Source organism: Lampetra planeri, chromosome 16 (genome assembly GCF_965212315.1).
Source record: "Lampetra planeri chromosome 16, kcLamPlan1.2.h2, whole genome shotgun sequence".
Lineage (NCBI taxonomy): Eukaryota > Metazoa > Chordata > Hyperoartia > Petromyzontiformes > Petromyzontidae > Lampetra > Lampetra planeri.
Genome location: NC_136122.1, coordinates 6,115,105 through 6,132,137, shown reverse-complemented (window position 1 = coordinate 6,132,137; position 17,033 = coordinate 6,115,105). Strand labels below are relative to the sequence as shown.

General features: G+C 44.3%; 1 protein-coding gene across 1 annotated transcript in view; it reads right to left on the bottom strand.

Moving 5' to 3' along the window:
- Nucleotides 1-16,440, bottom strand: part of LOC144722962 (importin-7-like) — a 44,102-nt gene extending 27,662 nt beyond the window's left edge. Inside the window, exons 1-7 of the mRNA XM_078601423.1 lie at nt 16,312-16,440; nt 7,364-7,445; nt 6,659-6,824; nt 5,547-5,705; nt 4,983-5,139; nt 2,727-2,816; nt 1,927-2,021 (exon numbers count right to left, since the gene is read on the bottom strand). Coding sequence (XP_078457549.1) covers nt 1,927-2,021; nt 2,727-2,816; nt 4,983-5,139; nt 5,547-5,705; nt 6,659-6,824; nt 7,364-7,445; nt 16,312-16,395 — 833 coding nt within the window. The 5' untranslated portion in view covers nt 16,396-16,440. The remainder of the gene's footprint in view (nt 1-1,926; nt 2,022-2,726; nt 2,817-4,982; nt 5,140-5,546; nt 5,706-6,658; nt 6,825-7,363; nt 7,446-16,311) is intronic.
- Between the last annotated feature and the right edge of the window lie 593 nt (nt 16,441-17,033).

Below are 17,033 nucleotides of genomic sequence, written 5' to 3'. Positions count from 1 at the left end.
GCTCCACTGGTCAGTGTCAACACGGATGGTACACCGTGTACACCAACCTATAGAGGCCAGCACACAAGGATTAAGAACCCCGGTAGGTGCTAGTCCTGTTGGCAAACAAAGCTGTTACCGCCTATTATAGGCCGCTACGGCACAGCACACAAGGGCGTGGTGCAGTCGGGACCTTTGTCTTCTCGGTGTTCATGTTCACAAATAAGCAGATCAAATCTGGAAGTATGTTTCACATCTATATTTGACTGGAGGAACTTAGCCTCGTCAGCTCTAGCAATATCAATAAATTCAATACCATTTGAAAGCTTGTGATACGAAGCGTACCTGATATACAGCGTTATATGCAGCCAACTAAGTATAGACGTTTCACGAGGGCTGCTACGACTGCTGCTACTGCTGCAGCTGAGTGTGTGGGTAGGCGGAGGCTGCTGCTGCTGCTGCTGCAGCTGAGTGTGTGGGTAGGTGGAGGCTGCTGCTGTTGCTGCAGCTGAGTGTGTGGGTAGGCGGAGGCTGCTGCTGCAGCTGAGTGTGTGGGTAGGTGGAGGCTGCTGCTGCTGCAGCTGAGTGTGTGGGTAGGTGGAGGCTGCTGCTGCTGCTGCTGCTGCAGCTAAGTGTGTGGGTACGTGGAGGCTGCTGTTGCAGCTGAGTGTGTGGGTAGGTGGAGGCTGCTGCTGCTGCTGCTGCAGCTGAGTGTGTGGGTAGGTGGAGGCTGCTGCTGCTGCTGCTGCAGCTGCAGCTGAGTGTGTGGGTAGGTGGAGGCTGCTACTGCTGCAGCTGAGTGTGTGGGTAAGTGGAGGCTGCTACTGCTGCAGCTGAGTGTGTGGGTAGGTGGAGGCTGCTGCTACTGTTGCAGCTGAGTGTGTGGGTAGGTGGAGGCTGCCCGGGGTGGGTCAAGGTGCCCCGGCCAGTACTATGCACCCGCTCTGCTCTGGGCCCCATCGGGGGTCGGCGTGGACGCGGCGAGCGCCGGCAGGACGCCGGGAGCTCACCGCACCAGACGCGGACGGCACACCGCACACACCAACCCCCAGGGGCCGGCACGCAACAACGAAAGACTTCCCCCCCACCCCACCCCCCGTAAAGCATTGGTCCTGTTACCGGACTCGGACTCAGGCCAGCACACAAAGGCATGGTGCAGCCAGGACCTTTCTCTTCCCAGTGCTCGTGTTCACCAAATAAGTGCCTAATCTGTACGGTTGTTTGCATCTCTCGTTTGTCTGGAGAATGGAGAACTTCTCCTAGACAACTCTGCTCATTTTAATGAGTGAGCAGTCTTTTGAAAGCCTGAAATAAGCAGTTTATTATAGTTAAAGGGAACATCATTAACAAAATATACCTCTAAATTAATGTGGCTTATTATCAGACCATATAAAAGCACCAGTCACGATCTACTGAACCAACTGTCTCTCCCACACACGCACACTACTGCTAAGTAAACCACTACAAGCATGTGTTGGTTTTGTTCTGATCACTTGAGGTTCGTGACCGCACGACATAAGAATAAAAGTCGGCCGTGCGTTTGCGTACCCAGGACTGGGCGACACTGCAGCACAAAGGATGTGTAGCTGTAACGCTGCATAGTACGCGTGCGCCTGCATTGTTCACCGATTATTGACAGGAACGCGACGTAAGCGTGGGCTGAACGTAAACTTTGATGTTGGCTGCATGGACGCGGTGGCACTGTTTCGCCACCGAGGCAAAAGGTCGGCGAATCACTGAAAAAAAGAGACTTATCAAAAACTCCCAAACCAAACCCCACGATGTTGAGAGGGCCAGGAGATGACAGTAAAACAAGTGGAGCTCATCGACCTGTCTGTGTGGACCCGGTGGTAACTTAACATAGCTGATGGCAAGCAGAGAAGCAGCAGCAGCGGCAAAAGAGAGATGCATTTCGGATGAGATGTCAGCACGAGGAAGCGCCCGTACCTTTCAAAGAGTCGGGCAAGGATGTGCATGGCCCACTTTTTACACTTCCAGCAGGCGAGCTCTGGCCGCTCATCCTCATCGATGTTATACGCCTCCTGGAGAGGCACGCACACGCTCACAATAGCCCGACGACACTTGCTGCATAATAGAGTCACTGCAGAGTACGAGCAACCGTCATGAATTAGAATTCATGGAATTGAAACGGGTCCCATTTCTAACAATGAGGACCCTGCCCTAATAATAACAAATTGGTTTTATGGCATCCGCCAAGTCTCCTACGATGGCACAAAATGTGAGGGTAAGTATAATTTGGTCAAGGACAGTTCTGAATTCTTAATCAACAGATCACTTGCAGAGTGAACCACTCACAGATGAATAGCGCAGGCCACCTGCTCTGCAAGACTGGCTGTCGAAGAATTGCATGACTTTGGTAGTCATCTCTGACTCAATGAATAAAGCACAAATACAATATTTTAACATCGAGAGAGAACGCTTAACGTATAGATTAGAGGACATTCAAGCTTTTTAGACAAGTAATTGGGCTTGGGCAGGAGACGTTGCTAGAAGGGGCGATGATGACTGGTGGTCGAGACTAACGATGGAGTGTCAGCAAAGGGAGGGAACGCACACCGACCGAGAGAGATGGAGTGATGAAATAAACTCGTGTGCATGTGCTAGGTGAATTATTACATCAAAGGATTGCGAGATGGCAATAGTTTGGGAAGGCCTTCATCCAGCAGTGGGGCGAACAAGGCCGATGCTAAAAACACAAACAAATCTAGCAACTTGGTCCAGCTCACCTGGGGAACATCACGGTCCACGACCGCGCGGAAGATCTCCATCCACTGCGTGAGCGTGTGTTGGTTGACCAGCTCCAGAGGAAGGGAGTACTGGTGGGTAAAAAGCAACAATTGGATTTTAATAAAGCCCTGCATCTATCTGTTAATAGTAGGATACACACATTGTAACACTGCAACAGGGATAGTGATAATGTTGAGTTAAAATAATTTAACTGGACTAATGACAGCTATTTATATACAAAAAAGAAACAATCTTCATGTGCTTATATTATAGTAGCTACTCGTCACCGATCGCTGGGTTGGACTTGCCATCGACTCTAGAACATCACACTATATGGGCGGCGAGTAAATCAGTTCCCTCAGTGGCGTTCGTATAGTTGTTTAGCACGAGACTTAAAGTAATGAACTACTCTAGACTGGCCTTGCCCTATGAGTTAGACTGATTAAAGTCCAGGGTCATACATTCTCGTGGAAGGTAACTAACAAGCAAAGTTATGCCCAGGTAACTTCTCATTAACAGATTTATGCATTATATACGATTCTAAAATGCCTGTATAGTTTACTTATTCAGGTTCCCGTGCCTAATAAAGTATCACGTTTATTTTGATTCACCAGGTAAGAACTCGGAGACAAAGATTGTCTCTCCTTCGCAAGAGTGACCTGGTGCATGAGACTGCCAGGAGGCAATGCTTGCTATGTATAATCCCAAATGAGTATTTTCTGGGTAACTTTATAATCTGGAAAATTTGCATCCTGACACTCGCACACAACGGCCATCTATTGCTTGCAAATAATGTTAGAGGATCTTTACCGTCCACGGTGAAGCAGACGGCACTTAGTAGTCGCATTACGATTATTACACCCCATTGATTTGAACCGTGAACTTCTGCAACAAGCAGCAAATTCACTGCCGTTGGGCCATGATACAACGCCAAGCCAACGAGGGATGGCAATGGGGCATGGGTGGGCATCCTTGTCCTCTATTTTATTCTGCACAGACAATGACCATCACTAAGTTTAATTGCTTGGCAGTGTGCCAACATGTTGCATAACAGAAGCAACAAAGATACAGTGTTTAAACATGGGATGTTGCGCAACACGTCAAGAATGCAATCGGAAAGTCGTTTCATTTCGGCTTGACGTATGACTGGGTGACACCGACACATCAATGTGGAAATTCACTTACCGAACTAACCCACTCATTAAGAGAAACACATCCAGTTTAACAATGGGAGTGACTGTTTCACCAACAAAACACATTATTCTTAAAGCACGGCTAAATTTATAGCAAGATATTATAACTGCAGTATTTCACAGTTGTTTTAAATCATCCTGGGTGTGACAAGTCCACAGATGCAAGTCACAAATCCCGAATCTTCATGGTTGCAGTATACTACACCCAATTCCAATAAGTCGATCACCCTTCATACACTTACCAGGCCTGCATTCCAGTACCTTGCACGTGTTTACGAAGTTGTATAAAAAAAATTACTTGCTTATAATAAAGCAAAGTAAACTGTAAACCAGTGATGTGAGAAACTAAACAAAGCGTTTCCATGGGCAGAGATTAATGCCCTGTAACATTGAAAAAAACCCAAGCACACTGCACGCCAAGGTAGATAACCTAAACCAAATTTCATTCAAGCTTCATTGCATTTTCCCATTCATCTCAAAAAACTGGATTCTTCCAAGCGCATTATCTGGTGGGCCGCAATAATATTAGGACTCATCTTCTTGGTTCTTTCGGTAAAGTCACGTAGAAGGGAAAAAATTAAATAATAAAAATAAAACATAATACAATAATTATCATGACGTTTCGGCCACAACGCAATCAGCCGTCCTTTATCGAAAGAACCAAGAAGATGAATCCCTGCAGTCACGAAAGCTTTAAATCGAAATATTAGGACTTTCTTGTGGGCCACATGGCAAGCTATTATACCATCCATACGTGCCCCCTAATCCGTGCTTCTTGCACCCCAGTTCACTCATCTGTCGCTTGTTCATCTCTTACATTTCACGAACCTTTACCTCTTGCCTGAATCTGCCGTTTGTCTTTCATCTCACTCGTGTATCTCTTGACACCGGGTCTCTGACAGACCACATATCTCCATTTCATCTCCCCCAACCTTAATCTCCTTGCGGCTCGGCAAAAAGTAACTGTACGCAGGCCAACTCCAACAGCCTTCACTGGCCAGACGTAGCTCAGTGTCGCCAACAGCAGAAGCCCGTCCGTCATACAATGCCGAGGACACGCACCTGCACGAGCGCATAGAAGATCTTCAGGATCTGCTTCTGGATGAGCAGGGACTGCTCTGACGAGTCGGCCAGCAGCTGCACAAAGCGCTGCTGTAGCACGGGCATGAAGAGCTGCATGGAAGCAAGCATTGGCATTCGCTCCTGCGTCTTCTTGTACCTGCCAGAGCAGCGGGAGAGCGCGAGGGGGACCCAATTAGAGAAAGCACCTCATGACCCCTCCACGCCATCGTTCTGGCGAGCAGCAGCAGGGAAGGGGGTAAAACCAATCCCTGCGTTTAAGCACGCAGGAGATAGTAGGTAGCCATATGACCAGGTACTGCAGGCAGTGCCGCGCCTGCAGCCGAGTGCGAGCTGAAGGAACTGCTTTCTGTATAGAACTGCTTTGTGTTTAATGTTGTCCTTCCCCGCACCTCCCAATAGCACGGTTGACTCCGTAAGGTACTAAAGAGGCTCAACATACGTCCACTTATTTCACAGCACGTGGAAATAACATCAGTGTGGGAAACGCACCGCTGCCTCGACCGTCTGCGAGCGCTCGCGGCCTTCGGCAGTGTGCGCACTCACTCGTATAGCTTCACGAGCTGGTACAGACAGAGGAGGCTGCCCAGCCAGAAGCGGCTGTCATCGCCCTGCAGATAGAGGCTCATCTTGTCGATGACGCCGGGCCACCGGCTCGGGTAGTCGCTCTTGATCATGTGGTTGATGCATGTCGTGAGCTGCACCCTGCGAGACACCACGTGTACATCACCGTGACGGTCAGCGGTGTAAAGCAGCATGGCAGAAGGCAGTGCGCGTGCAGCAAGTGTGAACATGAGTCGAGGCGGCACCGAGTCAAAGGGGTTCATGTATCAATTACACACGACAGCAAAGTGTTTATGTGAAACCTGAGCTCATTTCATATCCACAATATTATTAAAATATTGCAAATAATGGTGATTGGTGGCACAGTGGGTGAGCGTGCCGCGCTATGAATCCGGCGGCCCGAGTTTTAATCCCAGTCACGGCTAGCATCAATGGTAAGCAATGTTAAAGCTGTTCCTTGCCCATCTCCACTTCATCAACATGCTGCTCTAACCGGCATGAAGAATGGTCAAAAAGCCTCATGAGTGACATGGTATGGGGAGGTATTCATCCATCGGTCGACTGACAAAGGGCTGTAAAAGCAAGCGCACTTCTGGGAAAGTCAACGCCCGTTGCGCAATGGATAGCCCGGCCTCTGCCACAGAAATGCAGAATTGACATCACAGGTTTCAAATATAGATGGGCACCATCCTAAAAAAAGTATGTGTTTAATAAAAGTGCCAAAAGACAACCGAACTTTGCAAAGTGTATCACAGCCAAGTAAAAGTGTCCCACTGCTCAAACAAGTAAAAGGGTGGCACTCAATTGGTGACACCAAGCCTCAGGAGGGCTGATCCCCTCCACAGTACATCAACTACTCGTGTAATACATCACAGCGACAATCCGGCATACTCAATACAGCACCCGCCATCGGTTCATTACCAGCGGTATGTACAGTGTACAGCTGCAAAGCAGACTGAATTATTTACCCATGGACTGACAGACTGTGACTTAGCATTATCCAATTACACCGTCAGGTTCAGAGCTCTAGTTTCAAGACCCCACGTGGCTTGGTTGCATCAGCTCCGAGTGAAGTGCTCGTCGGAGGCGCTCACCGGATAATGTCGGGCGCGTGCAGGATGGCCTCCACGATGACCTCGCGGATCTTGGCGCGGTCGGCTTCGGGAAAGCAGAACGGCGCCACCTCGCCGGCCGCCAACGCCGCCGCCACATTGCGCTCCTCCCAGAACTGGCTGACGCTGTTCTTCAGGTAGATGGCGCCTGGGTGTGTCACGGACGCAAGAAAAAAAACGCCCGCCCCCATTTAGTCACGCTCAAGAGGACAGTTCTGTTGGTGAACTCTTAATTAGGGCTGGGGAAAAAAAACGATGACCCTCATTTTATATTCTATTTCCTTATTACCAAAGATTTGCCCAGGTTCATGCCTACAATATAACAACCCTTTTCCAATGGCACATCCGAGCCGAGCCGGTGCAGGATACTCACAGGACCGATGTTTTTCCACTGGCTGTTTTCCTCTGCTGAGCCAGAACAAACTGTGATGCGGTGGCCTAACAAGACATCTGAATCTGGCTCAGGGCCAGCGGTGGAGCTAACAAAGCAATCACTGTGCGTGACTTCAGAAGCACGGCTCGGCTTTTGCAGTTGAAAAACAAGCTGGCACCGCACGGGGCTAGCTTAGCACGGCCCCAGCGTAGCTCGGATGTACAGCAGACGAGAGGTAATAAAATATTTATTTTTGGGGGTTGATTATTTCTTAAAGAGTGCGACTCACTGCGAGGGTTACGCGAGGCACTCACCTGCTTGCCGCACGGACAGATCAACGGCTTCCGACATGACGATCTGTAGCAGCATGGGAGAGAACTCGTTGATCTTACAGGCCTGTGGGCGGGCACAAGAATGGCAAGGAATTAGGTTATGTTCGCAGCAACCTTCATCCATTCCAACATTATTAACGACTTCAAGAAAAAAGTTGTCATTTGTATTTAGTTTTTTTACTCTTGAGCTAACCTGTAAATGGGATTTCTTGTGAGAATGCGCAGTACAGTTGGTCTATTCAAGAAAGGCCCATTGAGCTAAGAAGCTATTTTTTACGGTAACCCAACTTTTAATGGCAACTTCGTATTGGGACTTGTACAGAGCACATTGGCATGATAAGACAAAGAATGGACATTGAACAAGTTAAACCATTATTAACTTATCAAAGCATACAGCAACCTCGGTACAGAATTTTTCTATGCCAACGTGTTCACAACTTTACGTGGAAAGTACCAAAATACTTAAATATGAAACTGTTACGTTTGTAACAACAAAATTGAAAGAACATATCTGAGTAAGCATCAACTTGGATGTGTCGCGAGACAAGGACCGTACGTCGATGTTCATGACAAAGGATGCACCAAAAAATGTACACAGAAAATGCAGGACTACACACACAAGAAACGCCCTAGTGTCTGGCCTGCCTCCAATGAGTGCGATGGAATTTGATGCAGCTGTTTGAACACAAATAGTTTATACCATGGCTCAGCTCACGGAATGCTTGTGATGTCTCAGCGTATGTGATAAATGATCGCAAACAAAAAAGCGCAATTATAAAGTGGTGAACGCAATTTAGAAATGAGAAATTCTGCATTATTAGTTACTTTACCCGAAATGAGAACGTATCCATTAGCTACCACGTCGGTTGTTTTGTGGTTGTGCTGTACAAACCAAGAACGCATTGGTGGAGCTTTACGCATTATCCGATTCCTGATCTATTCATGGGTTAGGCCACGTAATGATCTGGCAAACCTCATGTCATGAAGACCCGCCACCACTGACAGTCAAATTCAAACTATAAAGTAAACAAGTGGCTAACACGAAAAATTGTTACAGGTCACTGGTAAGTTGAAAAATATTTAACCAAATGGATGAAGCAATTATCAGAATCTTTATTTTGACTGCAGGAGGAATTCGATGAGTTATGACGTTATTTTTTTACAGATGTCCAGTAGGGGAGGGGTAGCAAGTTTGAATGACAATCCCAAAAAAAACAATACAAAACTTAGATTGTTGCATTTGAAACTAGTCAAACAACATTAGGACGAGATCCAGTCAATCATATTAGCTGTGCAACCTATATCGTTAAGGTTACCCATAATCTATTACTATATTAAGAACGTGTAATTAAAGCTCAACGTTGTCATGCCAAGCCAAAAAACGACAGCCTGTGAAAGAGCAGCGATTTAGTAATTACTTTTGAGCAGGAATCAATAAAATTGACATTTATAAACCACTTAAATGTGATCACATCTGAAGATGCTGTACACTTATGCAGATGTGTACATTATGAAATCATGGAGAAAAAAGAATTTACTTTCAAGGAGAGGGGCTAACGAAGATGCACCTCAAACAGTACACGTAACGCATCAACGAGTATGTTCTGTCTAGCTCGAAAATAAAAAAAAAATACGCAGGATGTTGCAATTTCACAGATCGTGCGAGCAACAGCACAACAACCCGCAGATATGTACACGTCCCTTGTCGTTCACACTTAGATTCTGTACAATACGTTTACATCTATCCCTTCCTGCACCAAGATCTCCCCAAATTGTGGCCATGCCTCGTATCCTCGCGATATAACAGTCTAGAGAACTGCATAAGAGCTGCTTTCGTCGCTCCATCTCTGTGGGCAACGTCTCCTTGGGGTGTTCCCTCTTTTTGTTTGCCAACAATCATCTCTTCTTGTGGCTTTCCCAAAGCCCACTGGTGAATACACCGGCAGGATGTCTTATTGGAGGTGTTCCCCTCTGGTAAAAAGTTTTCCGTGATGCTGCTCCACTTCTCTGGAATACCCTTGCTGCTCATCTACAACTCAGTTCCCCCCTCCACTTTATACCCCTATTAGGTCAAAACACAGAGCTGACTTGCACACAACTTTATTCTGGCACCGATTGCATCGAGGTTTTTCGCTTTGTGTGTTTATGTAACTGTTAGACTAAAATATATACATACTCTTTGGTTTTTCGGTAAAGTCACGTAGGTAAAAATATAAAATGAATATGGGAAAAAAATAACTTAATTAGTTTTTTTCTTTTTTTTCATTTATTTCATTTTATATTTTTACCTACGTGACTTTACCGAAAAAAACAAAGAGTATGAATCCTTGCAGTCACGAAAACTTCAAATCTAGAATTAAAATATAGACCTTACTTGCACCTGTACATACGTTTTCTCTTGCGCATCTTGCCGCAACACTTGCAGTTTTTTTTATATTTCATCGTTTCGTTTATGATCGTCAAACACCTCATTTGTTAGCTGTGCAATATTCCTTGAGGACCCTGTGGAGAACTCATTCTCTGCAATGTTGGTGTTGTCTTTTGTTGCTGCTGTGCTCACGCACCATGGCTAAGTGGGATCATCCGTGTCACAAATCAAATAAATTCGAATTCCAAACGTAACTTCTCATGCGATTCTGCACTTTTCAGTTTATCAGCTGGCAGCTAAATAACCACATTATATGAACAGATATGCACACACAAACCAAAGGATGCAATAACACACAAAGACTCAGACACCTATAGGATTTTAAGGTTCAAGATGAATGTCTAAAATGTATAACTTGTAACAAGAGGCATGGCCACAGAAAACGACCAAGTACAACTTCATGTTAATTAAAAAAAATACCAAAACATATAATGAAGTCTCTGCAATAGACATAGCCACATTGTAGCTCATCCATGAATTCTAAAAACAAAATGGGGACACAGGTTTGGGATAAGTGGTTTAATGTATGTACAACTTTTTTTGCACCGTATATGTCGCCAACCATGCAAATCGACAACTTTGTCACCACAACGCGACTTGGGACAAATGCAAGCCACCTACACACCTGCAGGGCAGCACTCATGGAACCTACGCTGAACAAATTACCCAACTTCTGCACATACATCAGCCCACCAGGGACACGTGAATGTTGGCTTTAGCTCACACTAATGAGGTAAACAAAGACGCATTGTGGGATAAAAACACTGGGCGGAGTGACCACAAATTTATTAGGTGCAGCAGAACATTAACACTCCACCTCCCTCCCTCAATGAAGCACCTCATTAAAATTCTGGTGCGAGTGGAGCTTAGAGCAGCTAGAGCAGCACAATGAATTACATTGTGGTTAATACTCCATGTGCAAGATTGTCTCTCGTAGACAGAGCACTCGGCAAATAACTGTATTGACAATCACATATCACTAAGAACCAAGGAAGACGATGTGGGTGAAAATCAGCTGGTTAATGGTTTAAACAAGATAATTGAGCAACTTAAATAATAAAGAAATTAAAACAACGGTACCACCAGAAGCCTATATGAATATATCATCATCATCTAACTTTACAACTGTTTCAATCCACCGATTCAGGTTGGTCAAGGCAGGTTACAAACATATAGGAGCATAGAAGGACAGAATAACGGATTTTCCTGCATTGCCTTTTGCTGTCCCAAACGTAGTCCACCAAGGGGCATCACCTGATATACGAGCCTTATGGCAGTACCCCGGCTCTCGCATAATGTCCGTGATGCAGTCATGTTTAGTCTGCTGATGGTCGGCGATGCGGCAATCGACTCATCTCGACGAGCTGTACACGATGCACTACGGTGCGTAAGAGCGTTCAGGGTTTCAGCACAATCGTCCTAGCTGGGTTTCGACATGGCGGAGTAGCACTGATTTCGGATTGATTGGTGTCCCAGTCGTGGAGTTAAGTACACCTAACACCGCCAATCAGTAAAAAGTTGTGTCACGATGACAAAAGACAAATAGTTCACTACTTTAGCCCACCGGTGTGTTGAAGAGTGGATCCACAACATTTACAATTTGAGTAGTACGAAGTTTCGCTGGAAATTACATCCAGCATCTTCTGGAGATTTGCGAGAATAGTGAAGCCATCCACCTGCTTCTGGTCTTAAATAGTGCAGGATTACATCATTGTTGAACCCCATCATGATTCGAGATCAGACGCGGAGGTGTATACAATTATGTAATAGATGAGTGAGTAATCAGCCACTTAGCATGTGACTCACCTGTAAGGAATTGCAATATGTGTTGTGTATTACTTAATAATATGCTTCCAGGCTGCACTGAGTCTATAGCTATCACAGCGATTGAAATTATTTGAATTCTTCTCAATTTCAATTGATCATCTAACTAATCTTGGCCAGTAATAATTAGTTCTGCATAACACTTCAACGGTATCAAAATCAATTGAATGTCCTTGTTGGCAAGCATGCTCTGCCACTGCTGACAGCTGTGTTTGAGATAATGTAATGTTCCTTTGGTGTTCTTTTAGTCTTACGCTAATGTTACGTCTCGTCTGTCCAATATAACACTTACCGCATAAGCAATCGCTCCGATATACACCTACTGTTGATAACTTCGGGAATTCATCTTTAGTACATGACACTAGTTTTTTTATTTTGTGTACCGTACCAAATCTTACTTTAATGTTTTGCTTTTGCAAAACACGGGCTAATTTGTCAACTCCCGAGATATATTGTATGTTAATTGTTTTGATAATCCGATCACTTTCAACAGTATTGTTGTTCGATCTTGATTTGGCCTTCAATGCTCTGTTAATTTGAGCATTATTGTAGCCATTCAGTCTTAGTGCTTCTTTAAAATGTTTAATCTCTTTCCTTAAACTTTGACCATCTGACACTGTCTTTGCCCAATGTAAGAACGTCTTCATAATCAACGATTTTTGGGTTTAGATCGCGTTATTTATAAATGTGTCGTAACCCTCCACCACCCAACACGGCCAATCAGTAAAAAAGTGTCACGTTGACAAAAGACAAATAGTTCACTGCTTTAGCCCACCGGTGTGTTGAAGCGTGAAACCACAACATTTACAATTTGAGTACGACGTTTCGCTGGTAATTGCATCCGGCATCATCGGGCAATTCGCCCGATGATGCTGGATGCCATTCTGGCGAATTGCCCGATGATGCTGGATGCAATTACCAGCGAAACGTCGTACTCAAATTGTAAATGTTGTGGTTTCACGCTTCAACACACCGGTGGGCTAAAGCAGTGAACTATTTGTCTTTTGTCAACGTGACACTTTTTTACTGATTGGCCGTGTTGGGTGGTGGAGGGTTACGACACATTTATAAATAACGCGATCTAAACCCAAAAATCGTTGATTATGAACAATATTGGTCGCGAAAGCCTACGTGTTAAACTAAGAACGTCTTGATGAGAGAGGATTTCTGTATTGGGTGATGATGCGAATCAGCGTTCCCTTTTGGTAGACGCTGTGTGTTATTTTGCCATTTTGACCGCGTCCAAGCAAAATATCCAAGAAGGGGAGTGTGACGATCACCTCCATTTCCATGGTGAACTGAATGGCTAGGTTTTGCGCATTGAGATGATTTCAAAATTCATTACATGTATTTTTACCATGTGGCTAGACAATCAGAGTATCATCGACATATCTAAACCAAAAAGATGGTTTTAATGTACTTGAGGTAAGTGCTCTTGTTTCAAAGTTTTCCATGTACAGATTTGCTATAGCAGGAGACAAAGGAGAGCCCATTGCTGCTTCTTCCTTTTGTTTAAAGTCACCTCTACTCTTTGGTTCTTTCGGTAAAGTCACGTAGGTATAAAATAAAATAAATCACGACGTTTCGGGCGCAACACAAGCGTCCGTCATCAGGTGGGAACTTTCGTCGTGATTTATTTTCTACCTACGTGACTTTACCGAAAGAACCAAAGAGTATGGATTCCTGCAGTCACGAAAACTTCAAATCCAGAAAGTCACCTCTCCACAAGAAATAAGTGTTATTTAGACAACGGTCAGCTAGTTTTGGAATATCTTCTGGTAAACCCGTCTTTTTTACCAGTGTATCAAGTAATTGAAGTGACTCGTTAAATGGAACCTTGGTGAACAGAGTAATTACATCAAAACTTACCAGAATATCATTAGGGTTAAGTCACATCACATTGACAAGATATTCTGAATTCCTTATAAATGAAGATGTCCTTCCAATGTAGGCCTGTATTTGATAAGTTACATATTTTGCTAATTTATATGTGGCAGAGCCTATTGTACTTACTATGGGTCGTAATGGGATACCGATTTTATGAATTTTTGGTAGCCCATAGAATCTTGGTGGTTTTGAGGCCAGTGGCTTAATTTGGTATTGCTCAGTGTTGGGGATTAATGAATTTGCAATGATTGCAGAAGTCTTGCGTTCTAAAGTATTGGTTGGATCTCGTTTAATTTTAATACAGGTATCTTCCTCCAGTAAATCTTTTAATTTTATTATCATAATCTGATCGGGACATCACTACAGCGAAGACATACATTTAACCCGCTTAATGCGGAGTTTCTCCAATCTTCTGGTTTTGAGAAAAGTTTGTCACGTTAACAAAAGACAAATAGTTCACTACTTTAGCCCACACAATTTTTTACTGATTGGCCATATCGGGCGGTGGAGGGTTGCGACACACTTATAAATAACGCGATGTAACCCAAAAACTTTTATTATATTGGTCGCGAAAGCCTACGTATTAAACAGAGACACACGTGTTGGGGGTTCCACTGACATACCGGCTTCATGAAAGTGGGTTTGGGCACGACATATCTAGACGGGATGGTGATCAATGAACGAAAATAGTGACGGAATGTACGAAAAAGGTTGGACCTCAAAGCATGCCCAACGCAACGATGCATGCGCGAGATGGATTATAGCATCATACAATCTTGAGGGATGATGTAGAAATAAACTTAATTTAGCAATGGATTAATCATAGCTGATGAAGATGAACTCTTACAGAAGTCAGGTAAATGGGGGAGGGTGTAAAAATTGGAAATCTGTGTACTTTTAAAATACTGATGGTATTTCAAGATTCCTCCGGCTCTTGAAACTGGTAATATACAGAAGCACTGCCAACATTTTACCCTGCTTATCAGGTTATTTCAGTGAGATAAAACAAAACTTGTTAACTAAAGGGTATTGCAGTTTAAAGTTTTCACAACACTCAGTAGGTCGTGGGTTGTGTACAGCAATTCTACTCATAGTTTGTAAAACATTAACGTAGTGAAAAGGAAACGGGGCATAATAATGCCCTGTGTATTGTATTAACACTGAAACATGATAGTTTAAAGAACATTTATGGGACATGCTAGACTGTTTTTAATTATGGAATGCTTGGATTATATAATGCCTTTAAGCTGTACAGCAACCACTCCATAAGCAGCCTTCACTCCAGTTATTCCACTCCAACTGTGAGTCTTTCATCAGACATCAGACTGAAAAATGTTAAATTAGGAAAAAATATATATTCTACAGCCTGCTACTATCATCATTACCAATGTATATACTGTTAGTTTTTAGCAATGCATATACAATTTTATAGACAGTTTTGACCAACGGCTAATTTTCAGAACAAACTAAACTGCCTACAGGCAAATGTTTCCAAGTTACAATGCGAGTGTTGATTCGTGATGAAAGCAATGCACACGTTTTATATACTGCTGCCAACTTTGCTCCCCAACTCATTTGTTCGACTAGACGGTACTGTACACACATTTAACAATGTAACAGGACACCCTGGGCTTTTAAACCCTGGCACGAACAGTCAGCACTGTGTTTTTGGGGGGTTTTTTTGTTGCAAGGGTGTCGAATTTTATTTAAGAGTTCAATCATCTCCCTGCCCACCAAGGCAAGATGGTGGTGCCAGCCGATTGTCAGCGATGGTCATTCGACGTTATTTTATTTTGTAGTGTGCAAATGACAAGTTGAAAAAGCTGGCGATTACAGCAAAGTTATCCCATCAATCAAGTCTCTTGATGGGACCACTTTCCCACTCTGCTCTAAGAAATGCCAGTCGAGTTGCCCTCTTGTTTAAAACGTAAAACTCTTTAAAGTCTTCCGAAGATTGCCTGTTAAGTTCCTCTGATCGCAGCACCAGAGCCAACGGAAATGAATGCAAACTATTAATAATGTATACGCGCGCAAACGGTAACTTTAACTAGTCAAAAAAATAATTGATATTTGAATACGTATAAATCTAAACCCCAAATTGTTCACTCAATATAAAACTGGGGTTCTAAGACCCTGGCCACTAGGTTAGAATGGTTGAGCATTAAGCATGGGCGTCAAGAAGACCTTTCATCTAGCAGCGCTAGAATTAAGTACGGATAAATGTTATTGCGAATAACTACAAAAATATTATAATGGCCTCATAGCATTGCTATGTAATCACGACCGATATACTCTTTAAAGCAATTTGAGTTAACACGAAATACCACTAATCCCTTCGTTTTAATTCACCCCGCGCGGCCACATGTTAAGCGTTCTCTCCTCCCCAGCGAATCCACGGCGTCAATAACCCCACGCTACATTAAACCACTGCACGGTGCGCATACAATAAGCCATCCCACGCCTCTCTCGCAAATCGGACGCACGTTACCAAGCGAAACATTTCACCGGGAGACGCAAAATAAACCGCGAAACCCCGGGCAACATACACCACGTTGTAGGGCCTAGCCGGCAGAGTGGACACGCTGCTCGCCTAGCGCCTCTGCCCAACCGAGGCGAGCCTCCACGGGCAGCCCCGCCATGCGAGTAGAGGTGGGGGGGTCAGTGTGCGGTGAAGCGGCTATCGGCGACTGCGTACACCCGCAGTCGGTCGGGCGAAAAGCAACCTGCCGTGATGGTTTGTCAAGGTGTGGAATAGATAGGGGGGGGACTCAGAGGCGAAACAAACCCTTACATTGTCGAGCTCAGCCTCGGCCGCCGCGCGCTGGTTCGAGTCGATGGTGCCGCTCAAGGCCGCTACAATCTTCGCGGCCTCCATCACGGACGCGGCGGGGTCCCCGACTGCGCATGCGCGGAGATTCCGTTTCTTGGGTTTTTCCGCGGCCCCCACGTGTTTCGCCGGGCGGTCGGTCGGTCGGGCGTGTGGAGCACGTGGGTTGGGGCACTTCCGGGCGTCTCGTGCCGCACGTGGTCCGGGTGGTTACCCCCCCCCCCCACAATTGAGAACATTGAGAATTTTTCGTGACTGCAGGGATTCATATTCTTGGTTCTTTCGGTAAAGTCACGTAGAAGGGAAATAATAAAAATAATACAAATATAAAACATTGTTTTTTATTGTTATATATTTGTATTAATTTATTATTTCCCTTTTACGTGTTTTATTGTTTTATATGTGTATTATTTTATTATTTCCCTTCTACTTTTTTATTGTTTTATATTTGTATTATTTTATTATTTTCCTTCTACGTGACTTTACCGAAAGAACACAGAATAACAGTGAGAATATTATTAATGAGGGAATGACGTTACGCGCGGGACACACATTCATGGCTCATTATGGTAGTAAATGTAGTTTTATTTACATATATATTTTAAAGTGATTTGTTTACATTTCCTAAACTTTGCACTCCTATCGTGTTTTTTTTATATTGTTTTGCTCTACCTCTAACTGTATAA